The sequence below is a fragment of the Thermobia domestica genome, chromosome 7, assembly GCF_964235325.1.
Source record: "Thermobia domestica chromosome 7, izTheDome1.hap1.1, whole genome shotgun sequence".
In the NCBI taxonomy this organism is placed as follows: Eukaryota; Metazoa; Arthropoda; class Insecta; order Zygentoma; family Lepismatidae; genus Thermobia; species Thermobia domestica.
In genome coordinates this window covers 288,267,631-288,293,816 of record NC_137460.1, presented here as the reverse complement: position 1 = coordinate 288,293,816, position 26,186 = coordinate 288,267,631, and the positions used below count along the sequence as shown (strand labels likewise).

At 36.5% G+C, this 26,186-nt stretch overlaps 1 protein-coding gene across 11 annotated transcripts in view; it reads left to right on the top strand.

Moving 5' to 3' along the window:
* Window positions 1-26,186, top strand: part of LOC145691011 (uncharacterized) — an 84,012-nt gene that overhangs the window by 37,638 nt on the left and 20,188 nt on the right. For all 11 annotated transcript variants that reach the window (XM_081766518.1, XM_081766515.1, XM_081766514.1 and 8 more), the window contains 4 exons: window positions 989-1,546; window positions 5,730-6,266; window positions 15,763-16,326; window positions 17,722-18,075. In XM_081766518.1, the coding sequence (XP_081622644.1) occupies window positions 989-1,546; window positions 5,730-6,266; window positions 15,763-16,326; window positions 17,722-18,075 (2,013 nt within the window). The remainder of the gene's footprint in view (window positions 1-988; window positions 1,547-5,729; window positions 6,267-15,762; window positions 16,327-17,721; window positions 18,076-26,186) is intronic.

Sequence of the window (26,186 nt, the reverse complement as noted above, 5' to 3'; positions counted from 1 at the left end):
ACGCATCCAGGTGTGGTATTGTGAGGAGTGTGACGCTCTTACTGTGTTTTCTGTGACGTGTTACAATGTACGCTGCAATAGAAAATCCCGCCTCTTGTGAGATGCGTTCTGGGATTAGGTTTTTGTTGGCAAAAAACCAGAACCTAATTGAAATCCATCGCCAACTGTGTGAAGTATACGGACATGGAATAATGAGTGAAGGACGAGCGAAGGCACGTCCACACACGGCCAAGTATACCCGAGAGCTCTTAGATGATTTTGGATGGAAGGTGTTCGATCACCCACCATACAGCCCGTATTTGGCACCGAGCGACTACCATCTCTCCCCAGCGATCAAGACATGGCTCCTTACACAACGCTTTGATACTGACCCAAACTGCAAGCCGGTGTAAGCCAGTGGTTGAAATCGCGGGCGGCATATTTCTACCGCGATGGTATTGAAAATCTTGTGCCACGGTATGATAAGACCGATTATGTATTTAAAAAAAGCAAGCTTAAGAGTGTACATTTCAAATGTATATAATACAATTTGGTTTGTTCATTTTGTTACTTTTTATTTCAAAACGTCCTACTTCCTGGACAGCCCTCGTAAATATATCCGGTCATGGAATCACGACAAAAATTACCTAAATATTAGTATATTTGTATTGAATTACATCCCAAAATTGAGATCACATTCCTAGGCACCCCATGGATGCATGTGTTTAAATTTATCCACGCGTGAGGACTTCTTACTAGTAACTTGATCGTCATTTCTTTGAAATGTGGTGTATTCTTTAGTCTCCTGGAATTGGAGATATTTCATGTTCAAAACAAAAATAAATAAATTTCAATATTCGTTGTTAGCCTTTCTAAAATATCCGAATTGTTCTACTTGATTGTTTAAAACTAGTTTCAAAGAAGTGACATGATAGGTATTACCAAGAGAACTTTTAAATGTTTGTATACTGGGAGTATTGTATTGATGGAATGCCATTTCTGTTCGTAGATTTTTCAGTAGCTGCCAACGGGAAAATGGTGTCACTGCAGTCATTTTGGAAGGGAGAAGTGACGAAGGGAAAGGATTCGACACATGTTTTATTAGACATCCTGAAGCAAGAAGAGACTCAGATACTCCTGCACACGAGCAAGTCGTCACTAAAAACCTGGCAAATGGTTGCAGATGAGATGTCCAGAAGAGGAGCGCCATTGCCACATGCAGACAGACAGAAATCGGGGTTAGAATGCCGTTTAAGGTGGAGGAGTCTCAGGCACCACTACTCAGAGTACAAGAAACGAGTCATGGACAAAGGAGAGGATGGAATTGTTGCTCCCAAGTACTTTGAGGAGGTTCGTGAGGTATTTTCCGTTAAATACAGAATAACCTCATGTTTAACACCTCGTTTAGTTGAAACCTCAATATCGTCTGAATCAAAGGATAATTATTGCATTGAAGATTCACCATGTGTGTCGGAAGAACTGTCAGATCGTACTATTGATAACAGTTCAGATGATCAAGAACATGGAGGTGGTACTATGGGAATGAAATCCAGTCCCGAGTTACAAAGTAAGTAATTTATTTTTTTTATTATTATTATCATTATTATTAGTATTAGTATTACTAGTAGTAGTAGTAGTAATACTGGTAGTATTAGTATTACTAATATTAGTAATGGTAGTAGTATTAGTAGTGGTAGTGGTGGTGTCATATGTGCAGAGAGAATACATACGTAAGTTGTTTTGTTTATGTTGGCGAAATCAAGAACTGCACTTCCATGTGGGCGAAATTAAGCTAGAACGACACATCTGTTGCTGTGAGCTGTAGTGTGTCTGAAGTTGTAAGTGGGTGAGTGTAATCAAATGGCACCTGGATTAAACCGTTACTGGGAATGGTATGTCATGACCTATTCCATGCTCGTTTTTCCTACATACGAAAAGCTAAATAGTATAGAGAATGAATTCCCTCTCAGAGTGACTACTTCGCAAACTATTAGGACTCGTTACGGGAATCAAGGAGAGTTGCCTTCAAAATCGGTCCGCCATAAACAGGACAATCTTCTATATGTTTAAACATTTATTACTTTCATATGAGGTTTATTAAATTTTATTCGTATACTAGCATCAATTACCTGCTTCGCTGGGATAAATTAACAGAAAATAGTCTTTTCCCCTTCACCAAGTTTTATTACAAAATATAATAAATACAAGTGTCTCTAATTCAATGTTTCTTCCTCAATGACCAAGTGAAGGAATACTAAGTGTTTTGCCGGGTGCCCCTTCCACTCATGGCAGTTTCCAGAACACTTTGGCAGGTTGTAAGTTAGACTCGGATTGTAAGATTAAGATGGAATCCCAAGTCCAGTGCGACATAGGAAGGGAAGAGGTGTTCCTAGTCCACAGCGACATAGGAAGGTAATGGTTAGGCGATCAGTTGGTCGACTGATACCAGGTCCCTCTTCGTGAGGTCCGCCTTCTTTCGGTGTTCCTCGGTGTCTTCCGTGTCGGCATGTTGTCTGCTAGGTTGTTTATAATCAATAGCACGCGTTGAGTTGACACGTGCGTCTGTTGTGATGTGGGGATCCTTGCAATATTATCGTACAAGGTAAACTATTTACTTTCAAACTTACTTATCATGATCGAGAGAGAAACCGAACGCAGAAGCCATAAAAGAAAAAGAAATTAATGAAATCTTCGAGTTTAACGTCCAACGTTTCTGCCCTTTACTTAAGCTAAGGGAGACGATGATTAAAGCAAGTGAACGATGATGAATTGGTGGAATGTGAGAGTAGGAGGAAATAGGAGCATCCTGAGTAAACCCAGTGGCACGATGTTGTCCACCACAAACTTACTTGGCCGGGGATCGAATCAAGGACCCCGTGCACCAGACATAAGCCATAAATGAAGTTAAATTTGATATTAGGGGACTATTTCTTTGTAATGAGGAGATTAAGATTGGAATTACAATGTCCTTTTGTCCGACCGGACGTCAAAGATGGTTTGTTTTCGGAGATGTACGAAAACGTGATGAATTTAATTTGTTTTGAAGCCGTCAGGAGAAATCGGTACATATTTATGGATGATAAATATTTAAAACACTATTAAGTAAAAGTTCCTATACCGTAAATAGTTCAGATATATGTAATAAACAATCGTATAGCAATATATAAAGGATTGACCATTTTCTTAATTCGCTTTAATGGACAAAAACGCTGAAATTTTGTACCAAGCAAATATCGGCAGGGAGAAATTGTTTAACATCTCTGTGATACCACAAGGTTAACAATGTTGCCAAACACACATAAAGTTGTATTTCTTCAAATGGCATTACCTTCAGGTTATTACATATTTTAAATCTACATACAAAACGAAAACTTAAACGTTACACTTATTATTCAGTGTTCCAAACTGAAGCACGCTACAGCATCATAAACATCAAAATTTTGGTGACCTTTCCAGCAGTAATAACGCAAAGGAAACAGAGTTGCAATGTACACTAATGTTCAAAATGATTGTCGCAATCTATAATTGTCTTCTTGTCAGAATATAATTTGATAATGATTTTGCAAGGTACTTTTAATACTGACACTATGTGTATGATCGGAAAATATATATTTGTGGTAAATTTCATACGACAAGAATTATAAATACGAAAATTAGAATGAGTAAAACAAAGTATTGCTAAATGGGCAAGGAAGATTTATTTTCGTTTTATTGTTCTTATTTACTGCTCTTTTGACATGAAATTTGCCACATACATGTCTTTGTCGATTATACACATACTAGCATTATAAAAAAATACAGGGCGAATTCGTTATCAAATTATATTCCTACAACAACATATTTATAGACATGCGACAATAATTTTGGACATGAGTGTACATCCAAAATATTTTGGTGCATAGTACTATCATAATAGGATTTTGAATGAATATGAACAAAGTTACAAGGGATTGAAAATTTGACTTTTGTCAAAAGCCTTATTTCGAAAAACTACTTAGATAAGTACCTCATCCAATTGCACATATAATTTTCAGCAGGCGTGAAGATTACAATGCCGTTTACAACAATTTGATATTTCGAACAGTTCTGGAGATATAGTAAGAGCTGTTAAACTTTGCAGCATTGTTTAAAATTGTGTAATTCCGAGAACATTGCAATTATACCTACCAAAAAGTATTGTCATAATGTCATAGAAGGAAAGCAAATGAAGAATTGTTTTAAGAAGTTTCCCCAAATACGCCGTTTTAAGCAATATATCAAATTTGATATTTTTTTTTTTTTTCATATCTCCGGAATGGTTTGAGATGTCAAATTGCTGTAAACAACAGTATGATCTTTATGCCTATTAAAAGCAATTTGCGTAATTTGATGTGATACTTATCTAAACACTTTCCCAAATGAAGTCCTTTGACGAAAGTCAAATTTTCAAATCCTTGTAACATCGTTTCCACTTGTTCGAAATACGTCATATAATGACCGTAGTATTCTTCATTAAGGTACTCTATCCCTCTTACTTGCATTCTTACTGTTGTAAACCCTTGCAAAGTTTCGTTGTTTTTCGATGTTTGTGATACTGTACTGTCCTTAGTTGGCAACGCCGCATGACAAGTGCAGTATTGCATGTTTTCGTTTTACATTGAAATTTAAGTGTGTGATAATCTGACGTAGTGCCGTTTTTTTTTTTAAAAAAAAAAAAAGTTGAGTGAACAAATTTGATACCATAGAACTTGCCAAAGAATGTTCTGCCGATATTTTCATGGTAGGAAATTTCAGCATTTTATGTTCATTAGTTACAGGGGGGCGTATCAAGATAAATAATCCACCATATATATATATATATATATATATATATATACTACTACTGTATACAAACAATGCTGTGTATTCTTTTTTGTAAACATCACCACATGTATTTACTACACACCACGTGGGATTTCTACGAGCAGCAGATGACAGAATAACAGCAGCCCTAACGCCACCCTGGAGGCCTATAAATTCGACAGCAACCAGGGACCAGTACCACTTCTCTGCTGTCCCTCCTACTGCTTGCTTCGGAGCATTAGGAGAACCTAACCCCAAAGCCTCTAGTCTGCTGCGGGACTCTTGTCTATTCGTTTCCTCCTGGTTTAGTGTCTTTCGGGGCTCTGTGATGTCTAACCCCCTCACTACGTGCTTCGAGCATTGGGGTTTCCTTCGCCTCTCTGCTTAGCCTCCTTTCGGGTTCTGTGGAGATTCTGTTCTTGGCCACACGGTCAAGGAATACCTCCGAGATTCAGCCTCGGAGATTTTTTCTTTGAACTGATCTTATTCCTCTATTGCAACCAGTAGTTACAGATGTATTACTTAAAATTTGAGTATTGAAGTAGTATTGCCTCGTTTGGAAGTCTACCGTAACGAAACTCATTTATTTATTTATTAGTAGTTGCATTATTACTTGTATTATTTATTCCTTTGCATTCTTTAATTCTCTTCTGTAATTTGAGATACTTTCTCTCTTTGTAGCAGTTAGTAAGTAAATAGATTTACTTAGTCAAGTTTGTTCCAGTCTTTTTTGTTACGTTTCTTAATTGCATGTGTGTCTTTAAATTACTGAAAAATTGTTCCCCTTGATTTATTTACAAATTTTCATTTGAAGGAAGTTACGTATTTCAGAGATATTAAGAAAGAAAATTCTGTTATAAGGTTCACAGTTTTTGAGCTGACAACACAACGGAAGTACTATATTGATAGTGTATTATTTCTATTCGTAGATTTCTCAGTAACCACCAACGGGAATGCAACTTCTCTGGAATCATTTTGGGAGCGAGAAGTCACAACGGAAAATGATTCGACGCATGTTTTATTAGACATCCTGAAAGAAGAAAAAACTCAGAAGCTCCTGCGCACAAGTGAATCAGCACCAGAAGCATGGCAGATGGTTGCAGATGGGATGTCCAGAAGAGGAGCAGCACTGCCTCTTGCAGACAGACAGAAGGCGGGATTAGAATGCTGCTTAAGGTGGAGACATCTCAAAGACTATTACTTACAGCACAAGGATCGCGTCGTAAAGAATGGAGAGAATACAATTGTGACTCCCAAGTACTTTTATGAGGTTCACGAAGTACTTTCCGTTCAGCACAGAGTAGCCTCATATTTAACGATAGATTTAGTATCATCTGAATCAAAGAATGACTCCTGCAGTGACGTATCACCGTTTGTGTTGGAAGAACTGTCAACTCACACTATTGATAATAGTTCAGACGATCAGGAATGTGCAAAGGAAGCGAAATCCAGTTCCAAGTCACAAAGTAAGTCATTTTATTATTATTAGTATTATTTTCGTAAATCTGAAAGAAGAGTTGTTTGGGTAAGGGGAAAAAAGAAGGAATGTCACAAAATTGTATTTTCGAGAAAACTACGTTTTAATATTGAAAACCGCGTACAAAATGAATAGGGTTAGTCAAATCTTACCAAGAGTCATCAACAGATAGGACAAAGCGCCCTTTAAAGCACCCATATGGACATTCCGTGTTTTTTTCCGCTTACCCTTCAATTATTCTTTTTATAAAAGCTTCGCTCTATTACATATTATTCCAATGTTATCCATGATCTGTTTCTTCGAAACTCAATACCTAATGTATTTAATCAGCTAATAGAAAATATGTCAAATAATTACAAAAGTTCATTACTTACTGAAGCATCTAAATAACAGTTCTAAATCTATACGTTTCAGCAATGATCTCTTGCTTCGTCAGTAAGTAGAATAAATCAAAAATAATGGAAGCTTAGCGAAACCAAACTATAAAAGCATTACACTGTATATGGAGAACTTAGTAGCTGTGCATATGAACAAGATCGAAATACTATTTAATAAACTAATCTATGTTGATATGTCGATTTTAGTCAAAATATTTAATATATGACTTCGATTATAATAGAATGAAACCGAAATACCGAGACAAAAATATGCTTTACACATACGAATGGTTATATTTATCATATTCAAACTAAAAATGTGTATGAAGATATCAAAAGCTTTACTAATTACTTCGATACAAGTGATTATGCGCAATACAATAGATACGAAGTATGTCAAATAAACAAGAAAATACTTGGAAAAATGAAGGATGAAATTAAAGGAACAATTATACGAGGCGCATCGAGAAAGCAACTTTTCCAAAGGCCTTGAACAGAAACAAAACACAATTGAATGGAAACATTTATTATACAGATACAAGATATGTTCAGCTATTTTTCACCATATTCACCACCGGCATTCAGACTTTTATCATACCGTGGGACCAACTTCTGTATACCTGTGTTATAGAACTCGGCCGCGTAAGATTGGAACCACTCTTTGATAAACTTCCCCGTCATTCTGAAAATGCTGATACTGACGTGACAGGAATCCCTTCAGGTGTAAAAACAAATGGTAATCGCTCGGAACGTGGTCCCCGAACAAGGTCATCTGTAGTGACGGTTGGCCTCCCACTGCGCTCCTCATCATGTACATTTTGGCGTCCTGCTATAAATTGTCTACATCAGCAACGCACCTTCTGCCTGCTCGTGATGTTAGGCCCTTAGACCTGGTACAGCTGACGATTGATTTCAATTAGCGCTATGCCCTGTGCATTCAGAAGCTTTATCACTGCTCGCACTTGACACGTGGCAGGAGCTGGAATAGGAACGTCCATCTTCAACCACTGCCACGACACTGTTGAGAGCACTAGGGAAGTTTCGCTGATGCATTCGCCATGCTAGGACCTGACTCTCTCATGTGCACACATTCGCTTCGCGCAACATACGGTTTCCTAGCTTTGGGACGCGTGGGAAACTTACTTTCTGGATTCGCCTCGTAGAGTAATTTGTTGGATTAAGATAAAAATGCACTAAACGCACCACAAATTGATCTAACAGACAAACTCTTTAAAAATAAGTTTGATAAAGAAAATCGTTGTTAAAAAAGCGAAAGATATTAACAATGTTGTATATGTATAAGCATGAGTTATGTAGTGTAGGAGTAAATAAACTAGCATGAAATTGTGTAGATGATCAGTAATATGTTTTGAAAGATGATGTAAACAGTTTTCCATGGGGTCATTATGAGATAGAAGTGAAGTATATGTTGTTATAGTGTAATAGTTTTAAATATAAATTCTTTATGAGTAAATGTCATAAGTACTATGAGAAGTGTAATATACCTAAACTCATCCCATATAACAAACTTAGACTATTTTTTTTTTTTTTAATTTATTTCTGGGTAGGTTTCTAAGGGATGATTTTAGAACTTGAGGCAGAATCACTATTTCTGATTAACTAATACTTCGCGTAATCTTGCAATAGTACTTTATAACGTAATTCCATATCTCATATGAGAGTGGGGCCACGGTGGCTCAGTGGTAGAGCGTTAACCTCTGATACGTGGGGTCCTTGGTTCGATTAAAGCCCGCGCCAAGTAGACTATGTGGTGGAGAAACACCGTGTGTGGGTGGGTTTTCTCGGGGTTCTCCCGTTTCCTCCCACTTCATTCATTCTACCATTTCATTCATTTTTTATCATCATCGTCTCCTGTAGCCTAATCGGCATAATCGTGAGACGTAAAACTAAAAAAGAATCATTTCATTTTCTCATATGAGATTTCACACCTTCATATTGTAATGTTTTAATTGCATGCATTGTCATGTCTGTCACGGCCGCGTCGGTAGAGCAGGTAATTCTTTGCTAATTCCTAAGCATTGCACAGAGACACACGGCAAATCATTTCTGCCTACTAGTATCCGTCTCTGGAATAGTTTACCCCCGAGTCATGGTGGAAAGACTACAAGGTGGATGCAATGCAGTGCTACATTCTTGTCGCTCTGGCGCATGACGTCATCTTGGTCGCAGACGTGGCCAACGAGAGTCAGATGAACTTTTAACAAGCGCTTGCTCGCCGGTATTTTACACGCAAACTTCTCTTCTATTTATAGCGATCTTCAACGAAGTAAAAGTTTTAGTACAAACAATAATTATATAAACGTAATGTAATCAATGCTTAAGCTAAGTGAATTCAAAGGAAGATATTTATAATAGCAAAAGAAACAGCAATATCAGTTCATATTAAACACCTTTGAAGCTTGAACAAGCCAATATTGCTCACTACATTTTCTGTTCTTTCTTTCTTTTCTTTTCTTTCTTTCTTTCTTTCTTTTTTTTTTTAACTGAAGTAATACACTGGAGTATGTATAGGCCTGAATAATCTATAACACAGTGTGTCGTTAATGCATTTCATTATTATATATTTATGTATGCTCAAGTATATTTTCGTAACACATTGATCGGTTTTGATTTACTATTATTATTATTTTGCTTGAAAGAGAATTCTTTACTGATGACCCCATATAAATTTTGAGAATATCTCAAGGGAGAATTCATTGTTTTCGTAAACAGAGATGCACGTACGTATATTTTCGTTATGCTTGGACAGTTTTTTTTAAGAGGTTGCTCAAACGTAAGTTTCATCAGAATCTCAGGGAAGGTTAAAAACTTTATTGAGCAGGGACGCACGTATTTAATATTTTAAACATCGTTTTTATTTTTGATTTATTAAAAAAATCATCTTATTTGAAATCGCTGATCGCGTATTTATAGAATTTGTATTTGAACAAAAGGTTTGGTGAAATTGACAATTCTCCGAATATTAGTGTCAAAATTTACGCTATAACAAACTGTATTATTAAACATTTGTACGAAATAAAACGTTACATATACTATTGTGTTCTAAAAATATATAGAAATAAATATGTATATAGAAAGCATCTCAAACAAAGAAATTGCAACAACATGATTGTTTCAAGCAAGAAACAAAGTAGGCCTACTAGGCGTATGTGAAGACGATATAGGGGTGTTACAGCTAGACTAGAAAACATATAAACTATAAAATTACATAATTTTCTTAATTTTCTTGATAAGTTTTCTCTTTGCTGTCCCGTGGACTAAAGAAGACAAAAGATAAATGCAAGTGGATGATTATGTGGAATTTGGTGGAATGAGAATGCGGGAGCACTCCGAGAAACTCAGGGACACGATGTTGTCCACCACAAACTCACTTGACCGAGAAGCGGACTAGTATCCCTTGCACCAGAGGTGAGCCTTCTGCCACTGAGCCACCGTGCTTCCTTGATTGGTTGAGAATCTATCATATTTTAAAATTTACTGCAGTCATTCTTAATTTTGTAATTCTGGAGGGGACCCCTAAATATGTATATATAATTATCCAAAGTTATGATTAAAATGAACAAAAATTTCAAAATCAGTGTAAAAATGTCCCGACAATGACGCCCTGACATGGTAGGTGGATACTTTATTCTCTTGATCTAACACATTGTTATATATCTTTGTAACCGTTAATCGTTATTACGAACCTTCCATTCGTTAGTTAATTTGAAGTGCAATGTCCCGTTTCAACGCCGAGGCTACAGAAAATGCAGACCTTCAGAATGGAATGGGATCTGAACTACTTTAACGTGTTCATTGCTCTCCGTATGCGTAACTAGAGGCAAGTAAGCCCCCTAGATCATCGTGCCTCCCTTCTCGAGTTACATGCCTCCCTCTGTGGGGAAAATTTTGTCTCAATATATTATGTAGAAGGAAACGATGGTAGAAATGATCACTTCTGTCGCTCCCCCTCCCTCATGATTTCGAATCCGGGTCTTGAATCAAAGTTCGTCTTTTTAAATCATACTATTATGCAGAATCAACACAAGCTACTGTGGTTCTATGTACTATTATTACATTCTAAAAAGAAACTACATAATGAAATAGCTATTTTTACAATTTCATTTAACATTGCATTTATTTATTATTTTTATGTAAAACATCATATTTTCGGTTTATTTTGTCCTTCGCCTGCAAGCTAAAATCCATTTCTGGAGACATTCCCCTTCTTTTTGAGGAAATCTAAAGTATTTTATATTAGTTCCCTTAGTTTTTCTGTAATAATTACTACAACCGTACACTGCACGGTTTGGCATTCTTGATATCATTTAAAAGAACAAAGTAACAAAGAATTTCCACTTGTCACTTAAAGCCGCACCTTTTCCCGTTGTCTCTTGCAAACCAGATGACGTCACAGCCACGACAGCGCTTCAGGCGACATGCGCATGCAATCACCTTGTAGTCTTTCCACCATGCCCCCGAGTGTGAGAAACTTAAATTCGAAATCAAAATTTGCCCTAAAAACGAAACATTTGCTAAAGCAGAACCTGTGCACTTAACATACCCATTCTCTGATAAAAATAATACAAAAGTTTCGTAAGATTCTTTGCAACTGTCGTATTTATGTAGTTCTGTATTGTATTAGTTATTTTTATATTGTGTTCTTAGTAAACATGTGTGTGTGTGTTTTATGTATATGTATATGTAATGTGAATCAGTGTATAGTTTTTTTTTTTTTTTTAATTATTGTATCAAATAATTTTTAATTTTTTTGTTAGTAGTTAGGTGTAAGAAAGGTCCTTATGTCCTTAACCTCGCTGCTGTAGAAAAACGGCAATAAATAAATTTTATCAGTTAATGACCGAGTTGCAAAGCATAATGACATCATTGAGTACCTTTCGATGTAGCTTTGCTTTACACTCAAGCTTGGCTCATGAGTAATAAGGCCAAGGATGAAATAACTAAAATCCTAGAATTATATTTGCAGACAAACTATGTTAAAATTGAAAAGTCTGTACATACACAGCACAAAAAGTTGGTTTAACGATGCGTAAGCCTTTCCTTCCTCTGTTAGTCAACATTATGTTAGCCGTTTTGAATCCAATATTTTGCAGGAAGACGAATTTAAATTCCTAAAAAATTATTCCTGTGTTGGTGGCATGCTGGTAATGTGTGTGTGTGTGTTGGAATTAAAGATCAGCTATTCTTTCAGATCTGGGTAGAATAGATTAAAATTTACTGTCAAATATTAAAAAAAATAGTCACCTAATTTTTCGGTTTTAGTTTTTTCATTTTTATTTTTGTTCCCTTGGTTTTCTTGAATGCACTTCCGTAGTTCTTGACAGTAAATAAATACGAGGTGAGATTGGAAAGTTTTTAAGACTGGGCTAGAGTAAGGCCGCGCTAAGAAGAGCTCTGACAGCTCTCACGTGCGATCAAGCGCGGTTGCCACGTTTATCTTCTGTGACAATACAATATAACAAGGAGCACATTTTGTGGGAAAAGAATCACCTATGTATTACAACAAAAATATTGTTTAACATTATGCTTGACGAAAGTATTAATCAAAAGAAACAAACAAATTAGTTTGCGTTAAGATAGTTTACAAAATCGTAAAGAAAACAACCGTTACTTCTAAACACATAGGGCCTTACGCAGAATCGTTTTGACGTATGATTAGCGTCATACTAAATGACTCTGCATGGAAACATATGTTAGTCGAACTCTTTAGTATGACATCGAGCTTCTTCGTGGCTAAGAGGTTAGCGCCTTTGGCATGGGAGACCATGTTCGATTCCCGGCGGGAGCTCATGTGGTATGGATTCCACGTTAATCAGTAGGTCCACGTCTCATATACCCTTGCTGCTGAAAGAGACATTAAACTCAAAATCAACTCAACTCTTTAGTACGACACTAAACACGCGTCAGAACGACTCTCCGTAAGACCCATATCTTTTTTTAAAATTGAAAACTACTTACGTTAGGGAATGGCTTTCAATTGTAGACAATTTAATTCCATTTACTGTAGAAATCCTACGCATTTTCCTAGGGAGGATAAAGTTTCCGTCGGTTCAGCGAGGTCTTTCAGCACTTCTCTTTTGTGATTCTTTTCACAGTTGTAGGGCTAATGTATAAAGCTGAATCTACTCTTTCAATCACTTTATTCAATGGCAATAAAGGACCGTCGTTACGTTCTTTTTCCAAATATTCCCTAAGATTAAACACAAATTCCCGTGCCTGACTTGTCGAGGGCACCCCCTTTCCGCACTTCAGTCATTGTGTTCATAAACACAAACACACACACATACACATACTAAATTTATATTTCAGTTCTATGAGAATAATACGAATACAAACTATGTTCCACTGATGAACGAAAATAACAACGATTACTTAACAATATTCAAACCAATACACTTAGATGATAGCACAAAAAATCAAAACCTGTCAAAACAAAAACTTTTACAGTAATGAGTAGGTATAAATGTGACAACACTGTTCTGTTACCATGGAAACAACCTAGTGTTTCCAAATGTATTTTTGTGGGTCTAAACCTATCCTACTCTTCACATATTGGTGAAAGAATGTCTTCTACGAAAAGACAAACATAGCTGGATCATGTTCGTTACTTTCTAACTACTCAATTTCTAAATCAATCCTTATGAAAAGTTCATTATAACGGTCTTTGTAGTATATAGACTATGCACATTTATTCGATGTCAACAAATTTCCTACAAAGACCATTAGAAATTCTACTAATTTCAGCCTGACATTCCAAATCACGGTTCATTGCCCTTGAACTTTAGAAGAGTCGTACAGACTCGCTACCCTCTTCGCTTTCAATTCCACGAAAACCTACTCCCTGCGGCGACAGGGAGGTGGACCGGTTGTTGTTCCATGTAAGCCCACTTCTATTTACATAGCAAACTTGTCAAAAGGACATAGTTGTGTCAATAAGTGGGAAAAAAATCATTATTGTGGCAATAACGTTGGCCTAGTGGAACTACGTTCTGCTGGAATGTTGAGGAGTAAAATGAAGTACGATTATTTTTTAAATATCTAGTTTGTAAATATTTCAACTTATAATCTGATCTAATCAGTGATAAAGGAATTCGATTCCTTCATCGTTCTGTCAAGTGGTCGCTTTGATTCTTCTTGCTATGACAGTTTGCAACACTGTCGTCAACTTGCACGATGTTAGATCTGTCAGAGCTCAGGTTACGGTGGCCTTAGTCTAGTAATTTAAAAATGGCAGTACTTACTGGCTGTTGCGATGGATCTCCTTCAAAGTAGTTCCCTGCTGCCTGAATACACAGATCCCAACGGTGTTTCCACTTCTGGAGGAATTCCTGAAAATTATCTTTCGTAAGGGTGTGAAGAACTCTCTCCATATTTGCCTAGGTGTCTTCAATTGAGTCAAATCTCTCCCCTTTTAACAACAGTTTTAATTTAAAAAAACAGGTAGAAGTCGGTAGGGATCAAATCAGGGGAACGGGGGGGGGGGGCTGCGAAAGGAATGTTAAATTTAGCCAGAAGTTCCTGGATCGATAACCAGAATGATCCGGTGTATTATCATGACGGAGGACCCAATTCTTACCTTTTCAGACTGCAGGCTTTTTCTCCCGCAAATTTCCGCACAAACTATGAAAGACACTTAGTCCTGGCTGAATATCCGCTCTTAGGGGCAAATTCGTGATGCACAATATTCGTAGAATAAAGATAAAGATAAAAAAAAAAAAAAAAAAAACGACATTGTCTTCACATTGGACTGACTTCGTCGCGCTTTCTTCTGTCGTGGTGAACTGAGAAGAATGAGCCTTTTTTCCTGGCGGCACATGGAGCTCCTCCGTGGCTAAGCGGTTAGCGTACGCGCCTTTGGCGTGGGAGACCCGGGTTCGATTCCCGGCGGGAGCTCATGTGGTTCGGATTCCACGTTAATCAGTAGGTCCACGTCTCATATAGCCTCGCTGCTAAAAGGGACGCTAAACTAAAATCAACTCAACTCAACCTGGCGGCACATGTTTCATCACCTCATTTCTGGGCCCTTTTCGGCCTGATTAAGCAGGTCTTGGGATACTTCTAGTTGGTGTTCTTTCTCCTCGTGTGACAATTTTTCAATGAATTTCGCGGATACTCGATGCATGTTCAAATAGTCAGTTAAGATTGACTGAACTGCGTAGAAACTTAAACTCAGGTCGTCAGCTATCTCCCTAATTGTAAGTCTGCGGTCCGAGCGCACTAAATCGCGAACTTTGTTGTTTTCCTTGGTTTTTGACGTGGAAGACCGGCCTACCGGGGTTCATCTTAGACTCGGTCGCGGCCGTCTTTGAATCTCTTAAACCATATAAACACGTTTGGCCGCCTCAGACATTTATCTCCAAAAGCTGTGTTTAAGTACTTGTAAGTCTCCGAAGCAGATTTTCCACTTTTAAAACAAAATTTGACACAAACGCGTTGTTCCAGTTGTTCTTCCATTTTGCGCAATTAAAAATCTGCTACGACATATACATACATACCCGCACTGAACAGATTGCTACTCTGTAGGAACAAAGATATCGCAGTGATTCTTGCAGCACGTATCAGGGTCACACCAATCTACTGCTTACATGCTAATGGGCAATTATAACTACTTCTCTTAAACAGTGACGCCACCTATCTTAAAACTTTTCAGTCACATCTTGAAAATATACAGATACAGATGTGTTAATTGAACTATTTTTGGTAGAGGTTATATATATATATATATATATATATATATATATAATGTGTGCGTGTTTAAATTATTGACGGCACTTTCTCCATGATTAAAAAAAAAAAAAAAAAAAAAAACTTATTTCGATAAAGTTGGTTGGTTGTATTGGAGTATAGCGTTCTTTTTGTATCGAGGCTATAGCGGACATGGACTTGCCGCTTAACTGCATTCCAACCACATGAGCTCCCATCGGGAATCAAATCCTGGACTTTCGCGCCATAGGCGCGTAGACAAACCAACAAAGAAACTCGTTTGAAGAAGGTTATCTTAATCCTAGAATTTTACTATAAGCTACACTTCTTAAAATGATTACATAACGGAAAACTATATTGATAGAATGCCATTTCTGTTCGTAGATGTCTCAGTGTCTACCAACCGGAAAGCAGTGTCTTTGCAGTCATTTTGGAAGCGAGAAGTGACGAAGGGAAAGGATTCGACGCACGTTTTATTAGACGTCCTGAAAGGGGAAGAGATTCAGAAGCTGCTGGGCACAGGCAAGTTGTCACCGGAAGCATGGCAGCTGGTTGCAGATGGGATGTCGAGGAGAGGCGCACCATTGCCATATACTGACAAACAGAAGTCGGGCCTCGAATGCCGTTTGAGGTGGAAGAGACTCAAGCACCAGTACTCAGAGTACAAAAAGAGAGTCATGGACAAAGGAGAGGATAGAATTGTGGCACCCGAGTATTTTCATGAGATTCATGACGTACTCACCGTCACCGTTAAACACAGAAAGACCTCATGTTTAGTGCCAGATGTAGTTGAAGCCTCAAAATCTTGTGAATCAAAGGATGACTCTGGTATTGACTTGTTACCATCTGTGTTGGAAGAACCGTCAAATCACACTATTGATAATAGTTCAGAACATCGGAAAGACGTAAATGATGTTATGGAAACAGAATCCAATCCAGAGTTACAAAGTAAGTTATTGCATAATTGCTATTCTTGAATATGTTAAAAGGATTTATTCTTTTCATATAGGCTTAATTTTATTATCTGCTATACGTGTATTATTAGTCATCCGTTTCTTTTAAAACAGTTATTCTATGTACTTAATGATAATCTGGTAGAATGCATATCAAATACAGTGCAGCCCACTTACAACGAACTCGAAATAGCGAATTATTGGATATCACGAATATAAATGAAATCCCCGTCACACCACATATTTAAAGCATGGAAGAAATGGCCGTATACTATGAACAATATTTTGCGTAAAGACCGCTTATGGCGAAGTTTTCAGAACGGGATCATGTTTCTGTGTCTTCTGCTCGTGGATAACTCAGGTATACCGCAGAACTAGTTTTCACAGCTGTTGTCGGTGTGCAAGCCAGGCATGACTCACCCCTCCCACTCGGATGGCAGCAGAAATCGCGTGAGCGTGACTACAAAGGAAGATAAAGCAGATTCCGATGTTGAGGGAGAAGTGGAAAATGTGAAACAACCCGTGAGTTCAAAAGAAGCGATCTAAAGTTTGTAAAACTTGCTATCTTTTCGAACACAACAACACGGAGCCGGATAATGCATTTAGGGCATTTGAGGAATAGAAGCGGCGGTGCTACGAACAGCGGCAGCAGACACAGTTCAGAAGAAAATTACATATTTCTTCAAGCATGCTTGAATAGATAGAAAGAACTGCAATATGTACGATAGGCTAGATAACAACCCAATTAATAAAATTATCTTCAGATGTAATGCTATACTACTGTATATTCTGTTTTAAACGTATCTGCTCGTTATCTAATCCTTTGTTTTTTTCAATAATTCGGAAAATACATGAGTTTGTTTATAACGAAGTTCGGATATAAAGAACTCATTGTATTGGTCCCTTGAAATTCGTTATAAGTGGGCTGCTCTGTAATCATAGACGTTCAGTACTTACCGAAGCATCCAAATATAGCGCTCCTAGATTGAGACGTTTCAGCGATGATTTCTAGCTTTCTTCAGTGCATATAATAGTAATAATATTGCTTGAAAAGCTACATTATTAATAACTGCCTTTCATTAAAGGTTGCTAGAGTATCCTTTAATGTTCCTTGTTTGTAACGTGCGCTATTTTTTTTATTATCTGTGAATAAACTAGTCTCTAGTGTAAAATAATTGTTTGATTTTAATGATACATTGTTTTTAAGCTTCCGTTGTTTCATATCTAAAAGTGAGTACAGTCAAATAATTGCTACTCAGAACTAAGTGTTGTGAAAAGAATTAAGGTTTGTGGATACATATTTATTCAGGGGGTTACACATACTTTAACATGTAAGTATCAAAATATTGACTGATTTTATATTTAACCTTTTTTTTTTTTTTTCCTGTAGATTCTTCAAAGTGCAAAACTACCAAGCATAGTATGAAATTCCTTTGGGAACGAGAGGTTGGAAATGGCAAAACTTATACAGAGATTCTGTTGGAAATTTTGAAGGAGGAAGCATTTCAGCGTGTTTTACGTAGTGGCAAATCGAAATCAGAAATATGGGAATTCGTTGCAGATGAAATGGTTAAAAGAGGCGCACCAATTCCAGGAAACAAGCAAGTAGTAGCGTCTAAATGCTACTCCAAATGGTGTGTATTAAAATTTGTATGTAATAAATACAGAGAAGAGCATCCTTTATCCAAGAATAACTTTTATGTTTCGAAATACTACGATAAAGTAATGGAAGTTTCTGCAAATCGTAAGTTGCAATTCAATTTTATTTTGATTGTAATACAGTGAAACCTGTCTATGTTGGCCACCATCGGTTCCACTGAAAAGTGGCCTGTTAGACAGGTGGCCAACTTAAAGAAAATAAGTATGATTAGTGTACTTTTAGAACTGGATTTCTAGTATTATTTGATTGTAAAATTTTAATAAGCAATTGCACGACAGTTATTTTTAAATAATGTATATAGAGTAATCATAACAATATACAGTACTAGAAAAAATTACTACGTATGTTTGATATATGTACAGTATTTTCTGTAGATACTTTTCGAAAAATAGCGAATTAGTTATTAACAAATTTATTCATGGTGGTTCATTCTTTGACGTATTCTCTTTGGAACATATGCACATTCTAATTTTGTAGTTGGTGTACAGCATCATCCACCTATTGTTAATGAGCTACAAGTGTTTCCTTAGGAGCAAAAGATGTTTCGAGAAAATCTTAAGGGAATTAATAGCTCAAAACCTGAGCTATCTTTCGACAAACCTTCAGGTGCCAATATTTTACAATTGAGATGATTAGCTTTAACCTTGAGAATTTTCGGGAATTACTAAAGCTCCCCACTGATGAAAGGAGCCGATATAGCTAATGGTTTCACCAAAACAGAGTAAACAAATACGTACAACCATTTCCTGAATTCCTGTACTTGCCTTTTCTTATTCACATTTTCCTTCATCACCCCTTTATCAGGTTAGTGTTCTGGCCATTGACACGGTATTTTGCGTGGCCAAGATAACGCAGGTAAATTTATCATCATAGGGTAAACATTGCTTCTATGCGGCCAACTTCCAAGATATACAGGTGGCCAACTTACAGAGTAATAAGTAACGAATATCCTATGGGGAAAAATGCAGGTTCAAGACGAACCAGGCCAATATAAACAGGTGGCCAAATCGATACGTTTTACTGTATAACTATCAGTTTTAATCGTGTTATACGTTAAGATTTGTATATTAACGCATTTTTATGTATATGATGAAATAGCCATTTACTTTTGATGCGTTTTTTAAAATTTAGGCCGTGTCCAAAAGATACAAGTGTGCATTCGAAATACGCTTACTTCCGGAACTGACGTCACCTAGTGTGCGTCAAAAGGTCCAAGTTTAAGAGTCTGCGAGTGCATAGTACGTAGTGTGCGAGGATGTACACTACGTTAGCACACTTGCGTACTTAAGATGGGAGTTCTTCGTAGTAGGAACAACAATAATGTCAAAGTGACTTAATAAAATTTTAAAAAAACATAGTTTTAATATTTTAGTTGAGGTGAATATATTTGTGGGCTGATCTAATAACTTACTTGATAAATATAGACCTACAAATTAGTGATTTTACAAGTGGAATATAAAACTGTTACGCAAATAACAAACGTATTTACGTTGTGTTCTTTGAGTATGGAATGGAATTTAAAATACTATAGGGAAAGCAACCAAATGTTTCTTTAATAATGCTATAAAGACATTTCTTTTTAAATATTACATGGTTTATGTAGCTTAATTGAAATAACTACACTATCGGTAATGGAACTATCTGCACGTAAATGACAAATTTTAATGCCGTATGAATTATGCTCCATCCGTATCCGTATGAATTAAGCTCTAGCATAGAGTAATGAATACCTAGATTATTCATTTCTCTATAGCTGCATCTACAGCTGGCTGCAAATGTTAATTCGTAGGTAGATAGGCCTATTTTTTTAGTTTTGATTCTAAGCAAAATCCTTCAAAAGCTACCATATTCCCCTTGCACTTGAGAGACTGTAATAAACCAATTACCATTTTGCATTTTTGACAGCTACCCAAAAGTGAAATACAGATCCAAAGTTTCTTTCTCCACATTCATCAAAAATTTCACAAATTCCTCTTGGTAAGTCTTTACTTTTGCCATTTCATTTTTTTTTTTTTTTTTTTTTTTTTTTTTTTTTTTTTTTTTTTATATTCTTCGATTCAGAGATATGATCTTTCGGTTCCGGTTTTGAGAACTTGCCTGTTAGGTCACATTTTATATATATATATATATATATATATATATATATATATAAAAGTTAGTAACTAGGTTGGTTCCTTTCTGTACCAAATTTTAATATTTAATTCACATAGTATTGTCGAGGGAGCGTCAGCGAATGATGGCAGCTTAGAGGCTCGGAGAGCACGTTCTTTTCAGTCTTGGTTACGAATCGGTTCATTGAACGATTCATTGAATGAAATAACCAAAGTAAAGACTTGCCTTCCTTTTAGTTCATATGATCCCATTACGGTACTCATTATGAATTAGTTATGAACAAATAATTCCTTTCGTACAGGTGAATAATGAGAGCCACTACATTGCATACTGTATTTTTTCATAAAAACGTCTCTTAATTTTCATAAAATTCTTATTAGATTAATAGTACCTTTTGATGGATATATTTGGACGAGGGGATTTGTTTCGTTACTGAGCAATCATTTTCGTAGTGGGAAGCATGCAGGAGAGACAGTGGATATATTTCAAGAAAGATGCAGGGCACCGAGAGCATATTGAAGTGCACTTAAATGTTGAAGTGTATACAATGTACAGAAGCGGGCTTATAAGATAGTAATCTTATATTATATATATATATATATATATATATATATATATATATATATATATATATATTAACATATTACTTTAATTAGTTATCCACCTTGAGTATACGTGATTCTTATAAATTGGTATTTCATAGTAACATAATAGCTTTTTCCTGTAAATTTTGGTCCTCATGTTGTTCAGCTCTACCACTTCTTTCCTTGTCATCATTGTAAGTGTTAATTTTGGTGTACACTAAATATATGGAGGCACTATTTTGAAGATTTACGGGTAAAATCTATAGTTTCACAAAGAAGCAGAAACTCTTAAGTCATTTTAAGGTTACCCCATATTGTCAATCTGTACGATATATTTATCTTTAATATAACTGGAAAGTCATTCATCTAAAAAAAAAAAAATTTAAAAAAAGCATGTTAATTTTTTCTAGTACGCGAAATTCTCCCTTCTTTTGTTATCAATGTTCCATATTTCACCACGATGAGGCGCTGTAAACAAGTGTGGATCAAAAGCTAATTTGACGAAGTGTACACTATTTAGTGTGCACTCCATTTGTAGACTTAGAGTGTGCATCATCGAAGTGTGCACTATGCACTTTTGGACACGGCCATATAATCACCCGCAATATTTTCCTCTGCCTTCTTTTCCTGAAGCCATCGTCTGGCAGATTTTCTCAGATCAACATTGGGTTGCTTCTATTTAAACTCTTCTGGCTACTTCTTGCTATACAGGGAAACAGTTAGACTTGGAGCACAATTTTAAACATAGTAAAGCCGTGAGATGTATAAAACTTGGGAACCAGAACTTTTGAAGCACTAAAATTTAACCAAAGATGGCAGTGAAATTTCAGTGTTGAGAAACTCTCAGGATATTGTAGAGCTATTGTGGAACTTTAAGCTCGTAGAACACTTGCTTATGATCCCATTCCTTACCTAGATTACCTTTGTTCAAATTTATTTATGGGTCACTTGCCCTGATAAAATACGATTCATAGATTAATCATTCTAACAACCAGGATGTCTTATATAAAATGTCGACTTCTTTGGTTGAATACTTAGATTTGCCTAGATGTTTAGACAATCCTGAGATTGTTAAATTTTTGTCTTTGGAATTCCGTTCTTCCGGATAAGCAATGGAATTAACCTATTAATAATAAATCTCTCATATAAAAATTTCCTAATATAATTTGGCACCAAAATTTCCGGAGTAATCAAGTTGAGTGAGCTCCACGATAGTTCTAGATACAGATAGATGTGGCAACATTTAAATGTTATCCAGCTTTGTTTGATTTTCATTGGTTCCCGAGTTTTCCACACCTCACAGCTTTAGTAAAGTTATAATTGTGCTCCAGGTGAAAGTTTCTTGTTTTTTCTATGCTGCAAGAAACAGTCAGAAGAATATGAACAAAAGCCATTCAGTGTTGATCGGAGAAAAAACAATCACACTCCCTTTCAGGAAGAGGAAAGAGCGAAATATTACAGAGGGTTAAAAATTAGAAAACGTATTGGAGGTAAACAATTATTTTAGTACAGTGAATCTTCTAACGGAGACTTCTAGAAAGCGGACACTTCTAAATAACGGCCCCTTTTCAATTCCCGGCCACAAGATATTCAGTACAATGGGAAAGTTACTTCTGAATAGTATACATTCTCAATAACGTACGCGGACACTGAAAACTATTCCCATCGCCTATGTAGATCTTCCAAATAACAGACAGCCAAAAATAAAATTCTCCTGTTTTGTGAAATTTCAAATAATACTGTGCAGGATTTCTAACATTGTCGGGCATTGTTGAGTAAGGTATTTAGAGCAAGGGTCAAGGGGCTCCCCCCTTGGGAAATTTCCGCCATTATATTAGTAATGTTCCTTAGGGTCCTGAGCATCAAAAAATACTTGTTGGTCAACATATAAGTGCAACACCTGAGTCCTGGGGCCCTTAACCCTTTAGCATCCGTGTATATTTACAGACATCAATGGGATCTTTTTAATTACCATAGATCAGACCGCTAGTGCAACATTGAAACAAGTTATACCTCGATAGATTTGTAAGGGATAGTGTTTTTGTAATGAACGAGACATTTCTGCGTACAAAGGAAAAATAATTGAGGGATATTTAAGAAAATTTCTCTAGAAAAGTCCCTTCTCGCGATTCTTTGTTATTATGTGGCAACCCTGCAAACTAGTTAATAATAAAACGGATTTATGTGTCCTATTTCATGTTCAACTTAAACTGAAAATTTCGTCTTGATCTATCAAATAGCAGCTGAGGAAATATGTATTTTATAGTTTTCACTGGGTTCATAATAATCGATTTTCATAAAAGTACAAGTATGATTTTTATTTTATTTTTCCGTTTTATTTTTCTATCGAAAACAAGTGATACAATCTGATGTTCTACAATGAATACAACTTCCAAACATGTCTGCTGGTATGTGAAGTTACCAAACAACTCTCGAAGCTATTGCATAGTGCATAATGCTTCAGCAACTTCTTAAATCCACACATTTTGCATTCCTGATTAACACTGTCTGAGTCGTCGTCTTGAACATACATCTGATATTTTTTCCGGATAGAACTTGACATTTCTACATTGTACTCCTTAATTATGTGCGCTGGAAATATGCACAAATCTCCATAAAAGCTTTGTCATGTGCCATGTAAGCATTTTTTGAATGTTTCATTTTCACTAGGTTAGTGTCTAGTTCTTTCTTGTATAGTCTTTACTGTGTAAGTTGTGGTACCTCGTTTCGGCTGCTATGAAATCCATTTCTCGAATCTGTAACTGTAGTGATTCATCTTCCTTTCGAATAGGTGTTCCTTAAATTACATGTGGCGTGGGAGACCCGGGTTCGATTCCCGGCGGGAGCTCATGTGGTTCGGATTCCACGTTAAGCAGTAGGTCCACGTCTCATATAGCCTCGCTGCTGAAAGGGACGCTAAACTAAAATCAACTCAACATTAAATTACATGTTCAGCAATTCTAGTGACACATGTGTGATTCCCATAAAACATCCTTTCCCTTTTTCGTGATCCCCATTTTCACTGTTTCTAGCAAAATACGCACTGCTCCAATAAGATGTCTGCTACAAACTGTCGTGCAGCACTACGCTTTAAATATGGTAAATTGTCCACCAAAAGTGTACAATTTTTCGCTAAATATGATTCAGCAGACTAACTTAGCAAACGTGGTAATTTTGTGAAACTGGTAGTCCCAGCGATAGACTGTGTTTCTTTTGTTGTATTCTGTTGGAATTTGAATGCAAATTGATGTTAAGCGGTGAAGTTTTGCCGTGTAACTCTTGCTGCAATTCCTTTGACCTGAAAATTTTTATAGAAGCTTTTCTTCGGTAAAATGTTTCGTCCTCATGTGAGTTTTGTTTTATGCGTAGTATATTGCACAGATTTTTCGATTTTTCACAAGTTCCTTTTCCTGTTACAGTTGTCTGTCTGACTGGCTTCTTTTTGTTTGCCATTCTTCTTCAGAATAACTGAGAGCACGTGGATTCCAGAGTGAATGTGCTAATATTATCAACTGAGACAGACAAGAATACAAAGAATATGGCAGATTGTTTAGTATTACGGGAATTAAAAAAAACTATATACTATATACTATATATATGTGTTATATACTATATTAAGTGCGATTATGTGTGTGCATATGCAATAAGAATACATGCACTATGCAATAACTTCGAGAGGTTTTTTCTTTGAAAACTTCACATACCAGCAAACATGTTGGAATGCTTTATTCATTATAGAACACCAGAAAAACAAGTATTTTCAAAAGAACATAATGTAACTACACAAGAGTAAAATTATTTTTTTGAAATATTTTCTACTATACCATGGACCAACAAACCATAAAACCTTCCTGGGGAATTTCTCGGTTCTGAAAATCTATCATAACATAACGAATGAAAAAAATCAATAAGAATAATTTGTATCACTTGTTTTCGATAGAAAAATAAAAATCATGGAAAAATAAAATAACTGAAAGAATCGCGAGAAGGGACTTTTTTTTCTAGAGTATTTTTTTTAAATACCCCTTCTTTTTTTTTTCCTTAGTACGCAGAAATGTCTCGTTGATTACATAAACAAAGCCTACACCCTTACATATCGATCGAGGTATAACTGGTTCCAGTGTTGTGCTTGGATCATTTAAAAAGATCCCATCGATGTCTGTAAATATACACGGGTGCTAAAGGGTTAAGAGCTCCAGGACCCACGTGTTGCACTTATATGTTGATCAACAAGTATTTTTTGATGCTCAGGACCCCAAGGAACTTTACTAATATAGCGGCGAAAATTCCCCAACGGGGGGGGGGGAGTATTACCCCCTTGGCCCATGTTTAATTTTATTTCGCTTAGTTTGTTTTTTAAGTGCATACTGTTTAGTAGCAATTTTCAACATTGGTTGAACAATGAAATGACGTCTCGTGCATTTTATCTTCGTCTGGCTACAAGTGATCCATTAGATAATGTTGGCTAAATTTGAGTGTAAATTGCAGTAATTCTTCTTGTGTTGCACCCTAAGCTTTTTGTGAATAGTAGACAGTTTTACGTTCCCCGTTACTGTCCACTATATAGAAATTTCACTGTATTTAATCTATTAGTTTGAAGGTGATGAGGTTTGAATATACGACGTAGTTATTGAGGTTCTCGAGCACTAGTGTGACTTACAAGTGGAAAATTATTTTCTGTGTAATGAAGCCGATAGGTGTCAACTGAAAATATATTGATGTAAATTTGTCTTTAATATCTCAGCTTGGAAAATTTATTTGAACTACCTCTTTCGAAAGATAACAATAGAATTTCTGATGCATTTAAACTGCAACCGTGGTCCTTATACAGGGTGATTCAGAAGGAATGTCACATAATTTGAGAGATGATTCTACACGTGAAAATAAACTGAAAACGTCCTATGAAGATGTGTCCGATTTTCGATCGTTATGGAACTGGATCGGGTTAAAGATTACACACATCCATGAATGAAGACAAGTGTGAATATTATTTACCGAAATGCTGTGTAGTCGCTGTGGTGGATAGAATAATGGCGGGACAGATGACTGATCCATCCTACAAAAAGAGGTGTGGGGGGGAATGGTAGCACTGACGTCGCACTGAGCAACAGCTACAAGCGTACCCAGTGTGCAATCGTAGGTTGGATCAGTGAGCAGTCGCATGACTGTGTGCATGTCGTGCTTGAGTGTTGCACCGATTCACTGTACCAAACAAGTATCCCAGTATCTGAATAATACATTTCCTCAACGGTGGATTGGCTGTAGCGGACTCATTAACTGGCATCCCAGATCACTCAGCCTAACCCTATTACATTTATGTTTATGGAGCTGGTTAAAGGGGAATGTGTACGCTACGAAGGTGGATACACGTGAAGAACTTGCCCGCATTAAAGCCCACAGAGATGATGTTCGATGTGCAACACAACACACCCTTCAACGCAATGAAGAAAGTGAGAGAACGCGGAAACCGCGAGGAAACTCACGCACACGATGTTCGTC